Source organism: Balaenoptera physalus (assembly GCF_965194825.1).
Source record: "Balaenoptera physalus genome assembly, chromosome: 9".
In the NCBI taxonomy this organism is placed as follows: Eukaryota; Metazoa; Chordata; class Mammalia; order Artiodactyla; family Balaenopteridae; genus Balaenoptera; species Balaenoptera physalus.
The window spans coordinates 10219587-10240220 of NC_138888.1; the positions used below are offsets into that span (position 1 = coordinate 10219587).

At 42.4% G+C, this 20634-nt stretch overlaps 1 protein-coding gene across 8 annotated transcripts in view; it reads right to left on the reverse strand.

Moving 5' to 3' along the window:
* The window catches only part of ARID1B (AT-rich interaction domain 1B), a 405685-nt gene that overhangs the window by 51457 nt on the left and 333594 nt on the right, over positions 1-20634 (reverse strand). For 5 of the 8 annotated variants that reach the window (XM_082475518.1, XM_082475513.1, XM_082475516.1 and 2 more), the window contains 2 exons: positions 7152-7479; positions 5120-5248 (listed from right to left, as the gene is read on the reverse strand). In XM_082475518.1, coding sequence (XP_082331644.1) covers positions 5120-5248; positions 7152-7479 — 457 coding nt within the window. The remainder of the gene's footprint in view (positions 1-5119; positions 5249-7151; positions 7480-20634) is intronic. The other 3 variants (XM_082475515.1, XM_082475519.1, XM_082475517.1) reach the window with 1 other exon arrangement.

A 20634-nucleotide genomic window follows, 5' to 3' on the forward strand; every position in this document is an offset into this window, starting at 1 on the left:
GGAACTCTGAAAGATTTGGTTGAAATCATAATCTTAAAATACCAACACAGCAATATGCATTCAAATTCTAAATTTTGAAGGCAAAAAAGGAGCTCAAAATTAAAGCATAGTGTTTAGATGTTAAAACAAAGGCTAACATTTAATTGTAAAAATTAAAACTCTATTTAAGCCTTTGAAATCTTTTCGCTTTGTCTTTCAATAACATGACTTTTCAAATCACAGCTATTATTTTAATACCTAATTGTCCAAAATCCAAAGGGCTACATTCTTAGTTAACACAGATCACTCACAGCTCTTTAAGCCCATGGACCCACTATAACTGAGGCTGCACACACATGCGTTTCCGCCCCCTTCTCTTTGATGTGTTAATGCACTGTCTCCATTACTGTGTTTCCACATCAGTGCCTCCTAGCCCAGCAGCAGACTGAGTCATACTGGCTTCAGAGGAAAAAAACAGAGAAAAAGTGCCTTGCTGGCAAATAGCAACAGGGGAAATGAATTATAAATACACCCCACTAAAGAAGAGTTGCTGGAAGCTGTGGGGGGGGGGCGGGGAGGATGGTGTACATAAGACACAGGTCTAAGCGACTACGGAGGCCCGATCCACCAGGGTCTGTACGTGCGGCCAGCTGTTCCCAAGCAGAGGAACCACTGCTCAGACTCTCACAAAACATTCAGCCACGTCAACATCAATTGTTAGGCTGCTACTGGTCAAGCTACCTTCTGGTTAAGACTTCATGAAATTTATTCACCCTGTTAAAGAGAGGCTAAGATTGGAAAATAATATTAATTAAAATCCCTAATCTCCTACTTTACTAAAAACAAAAATATTTAAAAACGAACTTCAGTTATCCTAGCTTTTGGTATGACTTGAGATGTAAGTCTCCAGACTCAGGGTTGTGATATTCAGTATAAAAATTCCCTCCTCGGCGGGAGAAATGAGACTTTTCAAATTGACTCATTTTTGCTCTTTTTTTTTTTTAAAAAAAAAACTAAGAAGTCTGAGAGTCTTCCTCTGTCTGATATTAAGTTGGTTCAATGGGGAGTCTTTCAGGGACAGAAGACGATGACAGATATTGCTTGTATCAGCATCACGTAGGTGTATGCATTTATCCGGGTAAAAATGCCAACTTCTGTTTCTACTCTTGCACGACTCAGAATCCTTATTTTAACAGCTACACTCCAGTCTCAAGAATGCAACATGTTAAAGCGCCCCTGGTGGGCAATCGAAGGGTGAAAAGGACAGAAATTCAAACCCAACTGTGTGCCATCAAGTAAACTGTCGCTTCACTTCATAAGGTGTGTGGTTCCAGAAACAAACGACTCACGATGTGCAGGGAGTCTTGAGTGGAAAGCAGTAAAGCGCTCCCTTCCTTTCAGATGCAACAAAGGCTGAGCTGAAGAAAAACAATCCAGACTTCGATGCAAGAGATAGGATCTCCAATAAGACACTGATTAATGTTTGCTTTCTACTAGTATCAACAGATTTGCCTTTAGACATGAGGGAGAAGTAAAATTAAGAGATTTTTTTAAAAAAGAAAATCTACAGAGACCGCACTAAGTAGAAGGAAGAGCAATAGGCCTAGGAGACAGGGCCCTGGGGTCGACTTTGCCCCGCCTGTAACTAACTAAATAACCCATGGCAGGTAACTTTGTAGATCTTGGTTTCCTTCATCATAAAATTGAGGGGTACAGACTGGATGCCATCTAAAATCTTTCCAGCTCTAAAATTCTATTATTGTACAACTGAAATTCTATATCTGCTTGGAACCTATCCTGGTGAAAACATTATTATCCTAAAGATCTGTGCCAGGACTTTGACACAAACCATCTCAAGTCACCGAAGACTTGATTAAAGTTGAGATATAGGAGGTGCTGGGGGTGGCTGACTTCAAGGAATCAAAATCTACCATGGCTTAAAGGTCTAGGGCTTGCCAGGCCTTCCGTAAGTTCACTGAAGTCATGCATCATCCTTGGAGCTCATTTCCAAGAAAAAAAAAATCTGGATAACGCTGAAATATCCAAATCCACAGATCAGCTATATTGGGCAGAGATGTCAATTGTCGGACAATACCAGGTGACTGCCACCTAGAATGAAAGAATGAATGCAAAACACACTAAATGACAGAGGGAAATTTATTTTACGTGTGTGTGTGTTAAGCATAGAGGTCAATCATTCAAAAAATATGAAGGACTATGTTATAGCCTGGGATTCATGGAAATGCTTCTTTAGAAGCAGTAGGCCGAAGTCTTTCCTAAACTTCTGGCCAACCTTGGCTCGTCTGTGCTTCGACAGTGTCTCAGAGTCCTTCCGACACGATGCTGCAGACAGCCATCAGAACTGGACTGAAGATGAATGGCATCCGCCAGCCCTGACTAGGCTTTTAGTAAGACAACTAGTATTTCCCACTCTCTGTTTCTCATTACTTCAAAAGAATAGAACGTGATCTAGAAATGCTTTAAAACTGAACACAGAAAGGCATCTTCTGAGTAAAAAAGTATATCAAATGTGTATGGGGGGAGGTCCTGGACACAATTTATATTACACATAAATTGCTAATTTCAAATTATTGTATAGTCTTACTCAGCTAATCTAGTACCTGAACAGTACGATTCATCACATTCTATTGTAAAGTGTCTGAAAATCAAAACGAGGGAGTCCTTTACTCAAAAGGTGACAAAGAAAAAACAATTCGTCCATATGTTCCTTAACTTATTCACCGCAGCAGCTTTACTCTCACAATGTCACTCTTAAAAAAGGAATTAGTAAAACAGCTTCTAACAAGTTTAATCTGTGTGTTTTTTCCTCTATATTATTTTACATCCAACTAGCTGAAAAAGCCTGAAGCATAATTGCCATAATCCTTCATTTCTGCGGTTAGCTTTCTGTCTCTAATTGCACACACACGCACACACACACATACACACACACACACACACACACTCCCTCCCTCCCTTCATCACTAATTTGTCTTTTTCAGATTCTTTCTTAGGCTCTAGGCCCTTTGGGATTCTGACTTGAGAAAGAAGTCATTATAACCAACTCTGTGAATATTGTGTTTCTGAAAGGCTTGGGCCACTTCTTCCTGAGAGACTGCCATTTAGTGGACTGGCTTTTCAAGTTGCCAACCTAACTTTAACCTGACAGAGCTATCAATGGGGAAAGAAAACAAGAACAAAAGCAAAAACACAAGTTTGCTGCAATGAGCTGTTAAGTAAAGCAAAAACATGTTGAAAATCAAATTTCCTAACCTGTAGCAGTGAAACATGTACTATACATGTTTTCTCACATTCAAGCTTCTACTTTTTTTTTTAAAAAAAAGGGCACAACAGGTTATGTATATTGCAAAGTGCAAAGGAAGGAAGATTTAAAATAGAAATAAAACTTTTTCTTTCTTTTTTAGAAAGAATAGTGTAAACGCAAACGGCAAAATTCAAAGCTAACACAGATGGGGCTGCAAAGATGAGCCTTTGCCAACTGTGCTTCATACGATTTACAAAGAATCACTCCAACATCTTCCTTTTTCTTATTTTTAATTAAGGAGGAGGTGGTGTATTCTAAGGAAGCTATCTGGATGCTGCTGGCTGAAATGCAGATTTGATCTTCCCGTGCTGGTTAGCTAACATTGATTTTCTGCCCCAGTGGAAGACATTTTACTCTGATGCATGCCATTTAAATTCATTTTGCACAGCTGCTTAATGTGGCTTGGCAAGGCACAGCCAAACTAGCTTTGTGGGTCTAAATAGGACTCCTGAGTTGGTAAAGGACAGATCCTATGGATTAGCAGCTGATGATAAATGCTTTTCTCCCCCCACTGTTATCTTCCTACTAACTCATGAAGTGACCTTGAAAGTAGCACAAGAAAGGAAAAAAGAGGAAAGACGATTTCTCCAAAATAAGTATGTTTACCTCATTCTATGCTTATTTCACTTTTAGGATTATGTTTACAGAATTCTTTATTTGTTGGCCCACATTTAGGACCATGTTTACAGGATTTAGAACTCTCAATTGCAAAATTATCATTTGCTCTTGTTGCCTAAATAAATGTATATTGAATATAAAGCTATAAGAAAGCTCTCTGTGTCATGCATTCATAACAAGTAGTGAAAACACAGTTCTGTAAGTTTAGTCTTTAAACAAAGCTAGTTGATTGTTTCCGGTTTTATTTTACAAAATTGTTGTATCTTTCTGCTGAAACTAACTCCTTAACACTATTCAATCTACATGAGATAATCTTATTATTACTACATGCCTAATGATATCAGTAAAAATATTTTTGCTTAGATAACACTCAATAATAATATACTTTGAGTATTTACTAACCTAAAGACAGTGACAGGCTGATATTATAGTTTTGTAGTGGGAAAGAAGAGAGATACTTTTTGTTGCTGTATGTAATTCCTGTGTCGAAATTGATAATAATATGGCAACACTGTGTTTAGAAAAAAAATTCTGTGTTGCATTATTTGGTTGTATTCTCCTGGTGACTTTAATATTCTAAACCTCCTTGGGAGAAGGAAATAATAGAAATCGTTGGCGCAGATGTCTGCTCAGTGGTGATGCCACGAGGCCCCTCGCAAGTCCTATTAAGAACCTAAGCCCTGCCTCCTGCAGTGGGGCTCCATGGGGCCACCGCACTCTGAATTCAGGGCGAGCGTGGAAGCAGGTCCCTGTAGTGGCAGGAATGACAATAACACAGTCATGATAACGGTGCTACACAAGTCCTAGACGACACAACGACAACAGTGGGGGACGTGACGCCGGAGTAGGTGACTTCATTACTTTTACGTAGATAAAAGTTTTTGTTTCCGTCTCAGGCACGAAGGAAAGAAGCCATGCCGAAGCCATGCAAAGACAGGATCTGGGGGACGGCATGCAGGTCTCCACCAAACTACCACAGTACTGCTGGTGAGAATGAAAAACGAAACAGAACAAAACAAACAAAAAACCCAAAACAAACAAAAATAAACAAAAGACAGCCCCCTCTGAGATGGATTTCCTTTTAGGTCTTTCACTCTCTTACTTTGGGTGTTCCTTTCGCAGCCAGATGGCATGTTCATTAACAGTTTAAAAAAAATGCCCAGGACCCGCAGCAAGTCAGGGCATGTGGCTACCTACCCGTACTGGTCAGGCTGGTTCATCATGGGAGCCTGAGAGTTGCCATAGTTGGGGTGCTGGGAAGAAAACATGGGGCGTCCGCCAGCCCCAGACTGGCTGGGATAAGCAGGCGACCTAATGTATGGTGGCCTAAAGTAGAACAGAAGAACAACTTCTTTGGATTTGTTCTGTAGACAAGTAGGAATCCCCCTGTCCACTATGTTATTTCCACACATAGGTGTGGAGGTTACAGAATGTGGCATAAAATACTCTGTACCATGCAGCTGCCTGGCAGTGGAGCTGGAGACCAATCCTTCAAAAAAAGGGGGGAGGGGGGGACAGGGCAAAGGAGAGAGAAAAGTAAGATTCTCAGATCCAGTCTCAGTTTTACAGTTCTGAAGCATAGCTTTGACTTTGGTAAAAGCCAAAAAACAAACAGTCTCCATTTAAACTCCTGGAGAGCTCTGATGGGCGGAATGTGAAGGTGAGGCTTTGGAATGGTCTACCGATTAGAAATAGAAAATGAAAATGCATGGATGTGTACTTATACATTAACTTACATAAAATTATATATAAACTGATTCAGAAAGGGAGCACAGCAAGGCTTTTTAATCAAACAATTATGCCTTCATCTCTACAGTTATCTTCTTCCCAGATCACTATCCAAGGCTTCACGTCAAATGCAATCAAGTACTTTTCTCCTTAAAAAGGAAATAACTTGTGCTTTTTGAGTTGTGACAATGGACAATTCATTTAAACCTAAATTACAACTTAACTGGACCAGCCAAACCAGTCCTCACGGACAGGTTTATTAAAACATTTTCTCTACAGCCTGCATAGGTTCAGTTCAGAGGTATAGTGCTGGGGTTCAGAAGATCCTAAATAATTGTAACGTGGATGAGAGGGTGGGGGGGAGGGAGAGAGGGAGAGGGAGAGGGGGAGAAGGAGAGGGGGAGAAGGAGAGGGGGAGAGGGAGAGGGGGAGAGGGAGAGGGGGAGAGGGAGAGGGGGAGAGAGAATATGACTGACTTTCATTTTATTATGTGGAGCAAACAGTGAGACTGGAAGGGTCCCTAAAATTCCCAAATAGCAACTTCAGAGGAAAAGCAACAAAGGGATACATTTAAACACACACACACACACACACACACACACAGCTCTTATTTCCCTTTGACAAACTCAGAATCTTCTCTCTTTTCTCCTGAAGATACCGTATGTTCATACATATCTTTCAGTGTCCTTTGTTTTAAAACATACCTTGACATATGTTAAACATAATTCAAACATTTTTACATGTGAGTCTTTTAAAACATATTCACTTTGCCTCCTAAATTTTAATTTCAGTTATTTTTATACAGGTCAAGTATTTACTTCAAGAATTAATTTTAAAATTCAGGATTAAAAACAAGTAAGTAGTTGAGGCTAGAGCCTTTGCTCTATCAACTTAAAAGTTTCGGAAATATAATCCTTGTTTTATCAACCACCTTTTGGTTTGGACAGAGAGAGAGCTATGCCCAGAAAAATAAAATACAACATAAGAACATGAAGTAATAAATCTCACACATATACATTTAGACAAACACACACAATACACATATGTACACATACAAAGTTTCTATTTTAATAAAGATTTTTATGGTGAGGTAAAAAAAAAGAAAAAAAGGGAGAAGTTCTTTTTGAATGTTTGAGATTTTAGCCAGCTTTTAGGCTCTAGAATTTCCTGCCTACACCTCACTGTGTTAAGTGGAACCACAAAGACACTCGCCATGCCACTGGCTCTAGGTTGCTTGGTGCAGTGACTATTCACAGCCATTTCAAATAACCTCCCACAGCTGACTCGCCCACCAATGATTCCTTCTTCCATGTCTCATACAACATGATCTATTATTTACTTCTCTGACCTTTATGGTACAGAATATATTTAACACAAAAGGAATGGCCAAGCCAAGGGACCCTCTGCTGCTCTCCACCCCCGTGTGAGCTGGGGATGACGCAGCTCTGGGCTCCACATGTGTGCACACATCCACACACAGACCGCCCGCCCGACGGCATACCTGCTTTGTGCCGAGTTCGCAGCGGCCTGCATCACTGCGGCAGCTGCCTCCTGTGCCTTACGGTTCACGGTTGGCATTGGTGGCCCCATTCCTGGCCCTCCCTGCTGAGACATGCCAGGAGAACTAGGGGTCATGCTGCTCATATTTCCAGGAAAGGGTCTGTTCTGCATCCCAGCTGATGGCATTCGTCCCAGGGGCATAGCACCACACGGCTGGCTTGGCCCTTGTCCATGCATCTGGCTGTTGGCATTGATGCCCATGCCGGGCCCTGGGCCGCTGTAGCTTGCACTGGGCACCCCACTATATGTTGGGGGTCTGGAGTAGTTACCTAAACAAAAATCAAACACAAATTAAAGCCTTTTACTTAATATTTGAACTTGTGAAAACATTCACTGGAAACACTTTGTGTCCAACAATGTGATCAACACAGAATATTAGTCATTATCCTCATTAACCCTTTCCCCTATTGGCGCTGATGAGGTTGGCAGTCTCAAAATACGCTCTCTCTGCACATTGCAAAGGCAAAGAGCCACACAGGAGCACTGTAACACGGAGGGAAACCCAGGCTGATCACTGAGACCATCTATGAATGGACACGGGACGCTAGCGCTGAGTGGTGCTTTAGCACATCCAGCACCTTGTACTCTTACCAAAATTTAACTGCAGTAAGTATTTCAGCCCCAAGTCCGCAGGTGAACACCAATCTGAGACTGCACCACTACATCACTACCACGCTGGACAGTTACGATAAAGGGTTCAGAAGGTGTAAGAAAACAAGCACATGTGGTCAAAATTACCCTTCAAAACCCCACAGGAGGTGTCATGTGGAAATGTGACATTAATCCAGCACAGTCGGCTTTTCTCTGGTGTCTGGAAGACTTTTTTTGTTTGAGCACCAGATAAAGTGGCCGGTTTGCACTTGATGCCACGTCTTATGAAATACGTTTCAAGCACTGGCATGGCACTCAGCCCAGCGAGATGGTGGCACTATGGGAAGCAGGCAGGGTCCCAGACCGAGATAAGCGTCCACAGTCTCGCCTCCCATCTCTGCTCACGTGGGGCACGTGCTCACGGAGTGGAATGGCCTGGACTAGTTCAGTAGTTTTGTTTTCTCTCTCCTTCCACACCTTTTATTTTGATTGAGTGCACATAAACTACATTCAAGTAAATTGAAGGCATATATAATGCCACTTCATTAATAATAATTGCTGAACCATACTATGTATGAGACATTGGGCTAAGGGCCTTGCATCAATGATTTCATTCTTTTCTCCAATAATTATATGAAATGTAGATACGACCATGACTCCACTTACAAATGAAGAAAGTCGACAGCTAGTAGGTTAGGATTCAAGCTCAAGCAAAATGATTATGGAACCCATGTAATTAACCAATAAAATACGCTGCCTCCCAATAAGTGACTGTTGAAATGAAATATATGCCAAAGGATAAGTGTCTGTACAATATGGGTTAGTGTTTCTCCAGCTGTCCTTACTACTTTCTGGAAGAATCTCCTCATCTATATAACATGACTGTTCTAGGCACAGGGGATGTAAAGTTAAATACAATGCAATTCCTGTACTCAAGAAGCTCACGACCTAAGAGTGTGTGTGTGTGGTGTGTGTGTGTGTGTGTGTGTGTATAAGGTGGAGTAGCAGGGGTAAGATGAGAAAAAATACAAACACAAAAACAAAAAGATAATGCACTGTGAAAAGCGTAAGAGAAAGAAGAATAAGTCTGTGTCGGGTGGGGATGCGGGGGGCTGTCCATGGTCGGGGGCTGAGTGAAAGTCTTTGAAAAACCACCTTGGGTCGCAACCCAGGCGTCCGTGTGGGGCAGGCTTTGGGATCTGGGAGAACTGGGGCTGAGGGAAGCCTCCATATATATACTGACCATGTGACCTTAGCTAAGTTGTTTTAACCTTTCTTTGTTTCATTCTCTTCTCTGTAAAACAGAGATAATCCTCTTCAATACTGTCTACTTGAAGAGTTGTCGTTAGGATTAAATGACATAACATGTAAAGTATCTCAAACGTGAGTGCAAAAATGGTAGGGGGTTACTGCTGGATGGTGATTAAGGCAGAAGAGGGCAGGGAGCGCCTGTGGAAGAGGCCGTGGACAACGGCACAGACAGCGAAAGGGCAAACTCAAGAGCAAGTCACTGCTGAGCTTCGTGTGGCCGTGAGAAGGGGACAGAGGGAAGAGGCCCCCGTATATCAGGCTTCCAAGCCCGGGACCTATTCTGAAGGCGAGAAGGAGCTTCTCCAGGTTTTCCAGCAGAAATTGGACGGGATTAGTAACAACAATAAAAGCCAGCAATTGGTATTTACTGTGTGCTAAGCTCAGTTTCGAGTTCTCTGCATTACGTCCTTCAATGCTTACATCAAGCCTAAGAGGTCCCTGTCCTTACCATCCTCACTTTAGGGAGAAGGAGCCTGAGGTGCGGGATGTGGAGTGGCCTGTCCCAAGGTCACGTGGCTAAAATGCCTCAGAACCACAGTCTGCACCCGGGCTGTCCACTAGCCACACCCCTGACCGGCCTCTCAAATACTTAAGGAAAACCACACTTACATTACATTATCATCACAGTCGTGAAAGCAGGTCTTCTCAAGTGCAGACCACCTACAAATCTGCAAGAAGCCCAGACTATTCAGCACTGACTGGTATTTGCTCTGTTAGGCGCCTCACGTGGCTGTCTATGAAGTGTATTACTCACTGGAGACGGTGTGAAGGTCACTGTTCACACAGACCACGGGCCGGGCACACCTTCTGTAAAGGGCTGGAGACTAAATACTTTAGGCTTTGTGAGCTAGATGGTGTCTGTCAAAACTAAACTGCCACTGCAGCCCTGACGTGGCTGGAAGCAACACACACACAAACGGGAGCCCCTGCGTTACAAACACAACGGCCGGCCAGAGTGGCCGTCATCTGCTGAGCCCTGCCACAGACCGGTCTTGGGACAAGCTTCTTAAGAAAGTGCTCCACCAACACAGAAAGTGACTTGTTACAGCCAGCAGCTGCTTTTCCCCGAATATCCCTGGAAGCCAAAGAAAGGCAGGAGAGGAACAACAGAGCGAGGGAGGAGGTGGAATGGATAGGAAAACAAAAGGGAAGGGAAGGAAGGGACAGGAGAGGTTCAACATAAATCACCTCAGGTGCCTCCGAGTTGCATTGTGAGTTAGTCTTTTATGCCAGCACCTCAAATTTAAACCGCCTTTGCATGAAGATACTCTGCCTTTGCAGATGTAATCAAACTGATACTGTTTTCAAGTAAAAGGTAAACATTCACTGTTCATCAAAGTTCTTTATAAAAAGTTCTGAGGTTGCTCTGAATCTCCCGTCCCACGGGACCACACAGAAGGTCCCCGTCAACGTCTCCGCGGAAAGGACACTTTACGCTCATCCTGGTTGGGAGGGACGCAGAGCAATGGGCAGGATGCTGGGTCCTGCCTCCTCCCACGCCTTCCCAGAGCACAGTCCTCCGAACTCTTCTCTGCAGCAGGTTGAAGACTCCCCCTGCCCCGCCCCACTGACCTCACAGCCCTTCGCTTCCAGATTATCTGATAACATCAGTGAGATCCGGCCCGCCTTTCTGGCTCTTGCTTTTATTAAAAAGAAACAAACTCACTTACACTGTGAACACAAATGAAATCAATTCACATATTCTTGCTATTGCTCTGCAGCTAGTTTCCACCCCCCTCAACACCTGATAAGTGACTCATTGGGTAAGAAACTTTATTCAGTGAAAACATATGTACCCTTTGCTTTTGAAGGAAATGAAATGACACTTTAATCTTGTTTTACAAAACAAGCATTTACCTGGTTGTTGCAGACTATGCCCACAATGCAGTTTTATATGAGAGTAAGGTCCCTGATTTTGTGGAATTCTGCTTATAGTTGAAGGAGAATGCCGTTCATACTTGGAACAGAGAAACACTGTCACTCTGGGTTCCTGCACCTTGGGTTTAACTGGCAGTCAGGGGCTGTATTTTAATGAACACAAAGGAAAGAAACAACTGAGATGTTCAGTAACCCTCTACCTGACTTCTAGCTGTTTCATTCATTTTATGTACTAAAAAGACAAGAGCTGGGTTTCAATCGCTTTGCTCAATGCAGCAGCTGGTCTTCGTTGCACAGCAGGAAGCACTCTGTAATCGGGCGGGCGGAGTATGCGTCAGGGCACAACCACCATGCCCGCCCATACACGCATGCGTGCACTTGTCCTTAGAAAGGCCCATTGAGTGCTGGGCTCCCAATCTTATTTTTCCTCAATCAGTTAGGCTGATTTCACGAACTGGCACTCAAAAGCACATGTCAAGGGAATATGTTCTCATTATAGAGGCCTCTATTTGGTAGGAGAAATACAAAGTCCCCTTTTCTTCTCCTTGAAACTTTCAAGACTTTCCTCATTAAACTCACATGCCTGGATAAAAATGGTTTCTAAAGGCTTTAAATGGCTTAAGAGGCAGCAACGGATAAAGCATAGGCTCTAGAAACTGGTTTTGAATACTTGGTCTGACACTTCCTAGGGGCATGACCTTGGACAAGTTGCTTAACCTTTCGGAACATCAGTTTTGCCAGGTAAAGTAACAATAATAACGGGGAATAGGTAGAAAGTGACTAGTTCAGTGCCAAGCATAGAACTACCTAAAAAATGATAGCTATCACCATGATTGTCAACAATAATAGTATTATCAATAAGCATTAATATGATTTTTTCTCCATCATCTTTTGAAAATGTGTGGAAGGAGTGAAAAATGATTCACACTCCCCCCCACTTTGCCTACTCGATAACATATCTTTCTCCCCAAAATAAACAAAAACCAAATATGTAAGCCAAGCAAAATATGAGAGGAAAAGCCAGGAATGAGAAGTGCAATCTTATTTCCATGTTTCTCTAATAGATTAGTAATTTGTTGGCACTAGCTTTGACAGAAAACAGATGGTTCCAGCATTAAGCACAATGAAGGCTGCAGATGCTGGGCCAGCCCACCTCAGCTGGACGGGTCTTGCAGCCAAGTATGAGAGCCCACAGTTTTCAAGTGGGTTCATCTTGGCACACCAGCTTTGGAAAATTGGTCACCAAATGAATTCAGATTTCAACCCACCAGGAGTTGTATTCAAGCACCAGATAGAGGAAGCAGGAGCTAGATTCTATTCAAGTCACCATCATTATTTTAGAGGATCACAAATAATTCTGTACCTGACTCTAAATTTTCAAATTTGCTAGTTATAATTAATATTCCAAGCTTACTGCTTTATTGAATCATTAAATGCTTCCGCTTATTTTACTTCTCAGTTTCAACCATACAACAATTACTTATGAACAACTACTACACGCAAAGTCCTACATTATTCCCCTTTGCTGTGGAGGGTAAAATGGTGCACAAATCATAGAATAGACAGCTGACCCTGAGTGGGAAAAAAAATAAATGGATAATTAGCTATATACTATGATAAACATATTTGTGAATTAGGGCTAAATTTGGCCAGTAATCATCACTTCACATAGCCATCTACTACATAATATTAAGTCATGTTTATTGAGGTAGAATTTATATGCATTAGCAACCATATATGCCCTATAACCACCAGCACAGTTAAGACATGGGATATTTCTATCACGACAAAAAGTTGCCATTTTGTGGTCAATCTCATCCCTACTCCTGGCAACCGCTGATCTGATTTCTGTTCCTACAGTTTTGCCTTCCCCAGGATGTCATATAAATAGAGTCACAGTGTACTGTGTCTGGTTCCTTTCACTCAGCACCATGCTTTTCAAATTCATCCACAATGTTGCGCGTATCAGTAGTTTTTTCCCTTTTATTGCTGAGTAGTATTCTATTCTGTGAACATCTGGGCTGTTTCCAGTTTCTGGCAATCACGAATAAAGCTGTTGACATTTGCACACAGGTCTCTGAGTGGATATATGTTTCATCTCTCTTGGTAAACCCTAGGGATGAGAGTGCTAGGTTGTATGGTAAGTGTATTTTTAATTTTGTAAGAAACTCCACTACAATACCTATGAGAGTTCTAATTGCTCTACTGTACATCCTGGATATTGCCAATTTTTTAAAAATATTAGCCATTCCAGTAGGTGTGTAGCGGATACTGTTGTGGCTTTAATTTTCATTTCTCTAATGACAAATGATTTTGAGAGTATTTTTCATGTATGTAAGATCCTTGCTATGCAAAAAAAGTTACATTTAAAAAACCTTCTTCCCACGCTACCTTTCTCTCAGGCTGATCTCACAATGCTGTACTTTCAGCCACTGCTTTAGGAGAGAAACTGACTGAGTAAAGAAGACCACAAATGCAGATTCAAAATGAAAGTGAACTTACCCCAAGTTGCATTAAATCCTACTATTTGTGGGAATAGAGATAATTTATCTTTTGAACTGATATATAAGACACCATATTTTTCCTAGGTCAACATGTATTTTAAAAAGTCTTAAAAATGTAAAAATAATAATATTACATAAAGCTTGTAAAAATTTAATTATACGGTGATGCAAGCACAATATAGAAAATATAAAAGCACAGAGAAAAACAGACAACCATGATCCTTAGTGCCATCTCCCAAAGATAATTCTTAAGCATTGAGTAGTCAACCCAATACCCATCAAGCATCAACGCAGGGTCAAGAAGGCATACCAGTGTCTCTGGAACACTCTCTGTCTTCATCCACTTAGGAAATAGTTCTTAAGAGCCTCTAATATGCCAGCTCTGTGCTAATGGATGGGGATTCAGCAATGAGCAAAGGCAAAGAGCTTACATTCTGGTGGCAGGAGACAGGCTAATAAACAAACCTAGACCATGTAGTGTGGTGTCAAGCGCTCTGAAGGAGAACAAAGCAGGGAGAACTTACACAGAGGGGAGAGGGCAGGTCCCTGAGCCAGGGACAGAGGAGAGCCACGCAGGGAAGGGAGCTGTGTGCGTGCTGGCTGCCTCTGTGTAGAAGCGGATCTTTGGAGAAACCACCGCCGCCAAGGCTGACGTCACACACAGGCTTGGGGGACATATGGGTAAGTCCGATGCTAATCTAACTTGAGAGCAGTGAGTCTTGAGAGCACAGGCCCTCAAGGAGCAGGGGCATAAATGTCTGCGTGTGTGTGGCCTTCAGAAAGCTGCCGGTCACTACGATGTTCAGTTTCCTCATCTGCAAAAAGGGCGTCATACGAGATTCTCTATCTCGTGTGATTGCTGTGAGGAAAACAATATTAACAGTAACTATTGTTGGACACTGACAATGGTTAGAATCTGTCAAGGAATAGACAGAAACTGTTCCAATATTAATGTAAGATAACTTTTCAATCAGTGAAATTCTTTTTATTACATATTGCATCATATGCCTAATTTTACTTTCAAGATGCACAGATATTAAATTTATTTTTCAAACAAAGTATAAGAAAAAGTAAGTACTAACCTAAAAAATGTAAAATTGTATTATCTTAATTCAATAGCCAAATGCGGCATAAAACAGTAAAATCCCTACGGTAAGGAACGAAGGATTCTCAGTCACTGTTGTCACAGGTGCCTGAGCACCTGCGTCCTCCCTAGGCTCAGAGCTGCGGTGCCCTGTGCACACCCACAGACTGCATGGGAACGGCGCCCCCTGGAGGGAGAGCTCTGATCTGCTTCACCTGACGGCAGGTGCAGGAAGCCTTCTGAAAGGACCCGTGGTGCCAACTCTTATAGATTTGAAAACCGGTCACTTCTTTTCAAACAAACGTTTGAAAAAATGGCAGAGCTGTGAGCCTCAGGAAAAGGCACGTTGCTAAGATGTAAAGTAAAGCTGCACGTCCACATCCCGCGTTTCTACACTGCCATCCACAGTTGTCATGATCCAGGCCTGCCGTACAAGTCCACCGGATGACCACGCCCCACGAGGTGCTTAGTTATTCAGTGAGGGGAGGGGATGCTGGTGCTCTGTGTGCTGCTGATTTTAATAAGCAACGTAAAATAATTAGCGTCACACTAGTCAAAATTAATGTTGCTTTATGTTTTTTCTTTTTCTTTTTTTAAAAATTAATTAAGTTATTTATTTATTTATTTTTGGCTGTGTTGGGTCTTCGTTTCTGTGCGAGGGCTTTCTCTGGTTGCGGCGAGCGGGGGCCACTCTTCATCGCGGTGCGCGGGCCTCTCACTGTCGCAGCCTCTCTTGTTGCGGAGCACAGGCTCCAGACGCGCAGGCTCAGTAGTTGTGGCTCACGGGCCTAGTTGCTCCGCGGCATGTGGGATCTTCCCAGACCAGGGCTCGAACCCGTGTCCCCTGAACTGGCAGGCAGACTCTCAACCACTGCACCACCAGGGAAGCCCTCTTTTTCTTTCTTAAAGTTGATTTGTACTTTGTTTTCCTTACTTCTTCCCTAATTCCCAGGTTTTGATAAAATCACGATGATTATCAGTCTGCTAAGAAAATTCATGCTTAAACCTTTTAACTTGAAGGCTAAATTTGAGCATCAAAAGAACATGGCATTAACCACCTTTTGCTGTAAAATGATCTACTACAATCTGTTTTTGCTACTGTGAGCGAGATAAAGATTTAAAATTTTTTAACAAAACCGTACAGAATATGGAATTAATACTTTTGCCTAGCAGTGTCCATTTAACCATAAAATAAAGGTAATAGGAAGCAGTGAACATATCAAGTATATTACAAATTGTTTTAAGAAAAAAAAAAAATGAGTGAAACCGAAGGGGAAGTGATCTGCACAGAAACCAGGCTTTGGAAAGCCAGAGAACAAGACCTGCAATTTGCAGCCCTGTCCACGGGGAGAAAAAATGAATCCATGTGGCAGACACATCTCACTTCTGTAGAAGAGAGGCTGAATTTAGTTTAATTTGAGAGTAAGAGCAGAGACTGAAATCCTGGGTCATGGTGACACCAAGGTTGTCATGGGCCTATAAGGCACTCTTCAAGTAGCCAGTGGGCTGCCGACTGGTGACATTTATATGTTGTTCCTCTTGAACTGAAACAGCTGTAAGATTATTAATGTGCAATTCACTATTTTGGAACTGCATTCATTTCAACTAGGTATCATTTAAAGTGTGCCTTTCCTGAATTTGTGAGAAACATTTTAATGAATGAAGGAGAAGGAAGAGTTCAGACGGCATCTTATTTATTTTATTTTAGAGAAAAACATTTTAAACCCTTCTGAAAAGCCTCTTTGACCGAGTAATTTAGGAATAAAATGTTCTTCAGACTCACCTACTTAGAAGTTCCCTGCTTCCTAAGACACGCTATACAAATTAAGGCATAAAACCAAGGCTGAGTCAGTGTACAACGTGTGTAGCTGTAAGTGGTGGCCCAGACACTAACATACAAGGGAGTGATAACTGGAGGGGAATCTAGTCTCAGAATCACTGTTAGTTGCCCAAGGTAATACTCCTAATTCCTTGCAAAACTACGGCTAGATCCTCACTTTTTGCAATTAGTGACAAACATGCAAAAAATACTTGTGGACAGTCTGTGACAGACACTGTTCTAGAGAACACACAAACAAGACAGTGTCTGTCCTTAGGAAATAGAAAGGCTATGAAGATGAAATTGATTTCCGCTCCCTTTTTCCCACACAAATTCATTTATTAATAATTAACATGTCAATTACATAATTGCTTTCTATTTATTAGAGCAAGTCTCTATGGCCCTTTCTACTGCGAACAGTTTGTAAGGGTAGTTATTTTACATGTGCTTGCTTGAAGGTAGAAAAGTACTATTTCATCAAATATACTGCAATTAAACATTTTTACACATTTAGATTGGCTTCATCCCATTAGGGTATTTTGATATTTGTCCAAAACTGACTGGGAGTTTCCTGTTACCGGCGCTCAAGGTCGCCTTTTGTACGGGAGGGGGCATCGCGGCCTCGATGATGACCTAGCAGCTGTTGGGAGAACGTCGAGGAGCCAGCGCGCCAGCGCGCTTCGAGGCGAGGAAAGCCTCCGCTCTTCGCGCAACTTTTCGGGAGGTGCTTTGGGCCTCGGGGATTCTGTGGGTGTCGAGGGGGCCGGGGCCGGCCGTGTGGCCGAGCCGCGGGGAGAAAATGCCGGCAGCAGCGCCTTTGTCACCCCGCCCGGCGGAGGAGCTCAAAATAGCAGCGTCGAGAAAACGCGGTGCAGAGAGAAATGCGAACCAAAGCGGGAAGCCCCATTAGTACGTTTAATAATTCAGATTTTACAGTATTCATATACACTTCTAAAAATTTCTTAATAGTTGTTTTTTTTCTTAATCTCTAGTATTTCTAATGTACTTCCACGCCTGTATTCCCCAAATGTTCCTTGCTCCTTGAAGGCTAGTGGTTTGCTTTTGCTTCTCTCTCGGCTCACTGAAGGAACGGCAAGGAAGGAGTGCATCTCAGGCCTGGGAAGCGACTCACCAGTGGCTCTGTGAGTGGCCTCTTAAGTCTCCCTCGGTGTGAACCCTGGCTCTGCCCTTACCAGCTGTGGGATTGTGCGTAAATTACTTAACCTGCTCCTTTGCAAAATGGGATAACGCCACGGGCTTCCTGTTAATTAATAAAAATGGGAAAGTATGTCTGAATTTGAATCCTGGCGTGACCACTGTGTGCCCGGGGCAAAGGTGTGTATGTGGTGCACGCCTCAGTCTCTTTGTCTGTCAAGTGGAGTAATAACAGTACCTATAACACAGCATGTTGTGAGGATTAAATGAGTTAATATATGAAAAACACCAAGACCAGGACCCAGTAGTGTTTAATAAATGTTGGTGGTTGTTACTAATAATTTTGAAGAAGCTGCTCCTGACAACAAAAAGGTTAGCAAAAAGAGACTGTAAAATATTTTCCCCTGAGATCTCTTAAAAACGAAACCAGCCCAGAAGAAAGCCATCTAGTTAGTAACAGACATAGAAGATGTGACTGATGACCCTGTGGGTCGCTGCACAAGTGATTCCTTCCAGACGTCAAAACGTGTAACGCGAAGATGTAAGCTGAATATTTTACTAATAATTTGAGTAGTTAATTAAGAGAAAGAAAAAAAGAATACTTCACTTGGGTCTCTGTTTAAAAGGATCAACCAAGAGAGAAATGTAAAGGTAAGAACATTTACTGAATTGAGTGATACAGGTTACAAGCGTAATTTTCTGTCATTTACTGTTTGCCGAGGAGAGGAGAATACAAGGAGGAAAGCAAACGATTCTGATCTGCACACAGAGCACTGGGACACTGATTTGCAGCCCACGGCATTGGGAGCCAGTCAAGGAACCCAGGAGGGGACACGCCTCAGAGTGGAATGTGCCAGAGAAGCCTCCTGGAAGGAGAATTGCCGAGAGCACAAATGTGCAGGCACTTCTTTTCAAAGTTAGAAAGTGCTGTGTATGGAAATTGTCAGCCTTATTTTAAATTATCTCTAATGTCAACCTAAACTCAGTATTTATGCCTTAAAAAAACCCCAAAACAAAAACCTTCTTGTCTACATAACCAAAATATTACACAGTGGATCCAGTGGGCCGCATTAACATAAAAGGCCCTGGAGTTGAAGCAAAATTTAGACTCAGAATATCAGAATTAGAAGCAACTTCCAAGGTAGCACAATCTAATTTTGTTATTTTCTATAGGAAAAGTAAATCCCAGAGAGTAAGCAACTTCCCAAGGGCACACAAGTTTGGGTGAGAACGCTCACAGGTGCAGTGCTCCTAAATCAAGAATCTTGGGACTTCCCTGGTGGTCCGCTGGTTAAGAATCCACTTCCCTAAAGCAGGGGCGGTGGGTTCGATCCCTGGTTGGGGAACTAAGATCCCACGTGCCGCAGGGCAACTAAGCCAGCAGCATGCTGCAACTACTGAGCCCGTGCTCTAGAGCCCACACGCCACAACTAGAGAGAAGCCTGCGCGGTGCGATGAAGAGCCCGTGTGTGCCACAATGAAGATCCTGTGTGCCGCAACTAAGACCCAATGCAGCCAAATAAATTAAAAAAAAAGAATCTTAACATTCAACGATTCCAAAAAACTGAGGGTTTTTTTCAGAAAATAAAGCCATTCTGTAGAAATTACCTTTTGTGTTATTACCTAACTCCTAAAGCATAAGTGCTTTCACGGCCGTTCACAAAAGACTCATCAGATAGTCCAAGGCTCCCCTTTCCCTTATTTGAGAGCAGCAGAGGACGAGACTGCAAGAGTGAATTATTTATGAGTAGAGAAACCAGTTTTGAAGATTACAGGAAGCCCTAGTGAGTGGTAGTGGTTAAATCCCAGGCCTCCAGCCACCCCTAATTCTGAGAATAAGGTCCTGACCTTGTCTCCAGTTACATTCTGAGCAAAAGTCCATATTTTCTGTGCATATCACAACTTATAAACTGCCTTTCCAACTTTCACTAAAGTTTTCTTCCTTTCCTGATAGCCAAAGCCCCCCAGTTTTGAAGATACCCACTGAGTGGGTGCAGCGGGCAAGTAGGCGCTTTCACAGCTGAGGGACACGTCCTGCCTTAGCTCAGCAACAAACTGCCACATGTCACAACTACCTGGGGCTGATGGGGAACTGGGCAGACACTTACTGTCAACTGGGACCTTAAATTCCTAGAGCTTACTGGAATTCACAACACAGAAATCCATTTATGACACGGTGTGAAGGCAATCAAGCAAAACCCACGTCTGTATCCACTCTGACTACATGCACATGGACAGAGGCAGGAAGGGGCCATGGAAAAATTCTGTTTTGGGTGTTTTAATATAGTTTTCCCAACAACAGAAATAGTTTTCCCAACAACAGGAATGTAAAATGACAGAGCAACATAAGGCAAGGCGATGGTGCTACACTGATAGTATTGAAGGTGCTTAAAATCCTTCCAAAAGAGATCTTCAGAAAACAAGACAATTTTCAAACCGTGAAGTAAGGAAAGCTTTTCTGAGAAACACCAGGTAAAAAGCCGAGAAGGTGCCTGGCCTCCTCAAAGAATCGTGTGGCCTGGCAGGCACTTATTCGATGGCCGGAGAGGCTCAGAGGCCCTCAACACAGCATGTTTTCCAGACAGACAGAAAAGCTCTCAGAAATATTAAGGCTTTTTTAAGTCAGGGGATCCGACTTTGTTGTGGAGGCAGCGAACATTTTACTACAGTTTCCTACTGGGCATTGTCTTCACTCAGAATATTCTGGTATTTTCAGAAATGAGGAAGCTCTGGGAATTGTGCCAGATTAGCTCATTCTCTCTAAATTATCCATTAATGTCTAATTTAAAGAAACAAAATATAAAGAAGGTGCTAATTTCAAATGCCTTACTGCCAAAAGTGACTTAGAAAAAAATATATATATATATCAGGTTAAAAACCCTGATAAAAGGATTCTGCATGTGTAAGACAAAACAGATGTCAATGTCCAGGAAGGCAGAATGAAAATGGTGTATTTGGGGCAAGTTCCACTTATTTTTCTACTCTTTCCTTTTTGAAAGACATGTCCATTTCAGGCTTTGTCCTGCCTTCTAAGAGTAAAACTGGTAATGACTGTGAAAATCAGAACTATTATTTACCTGAT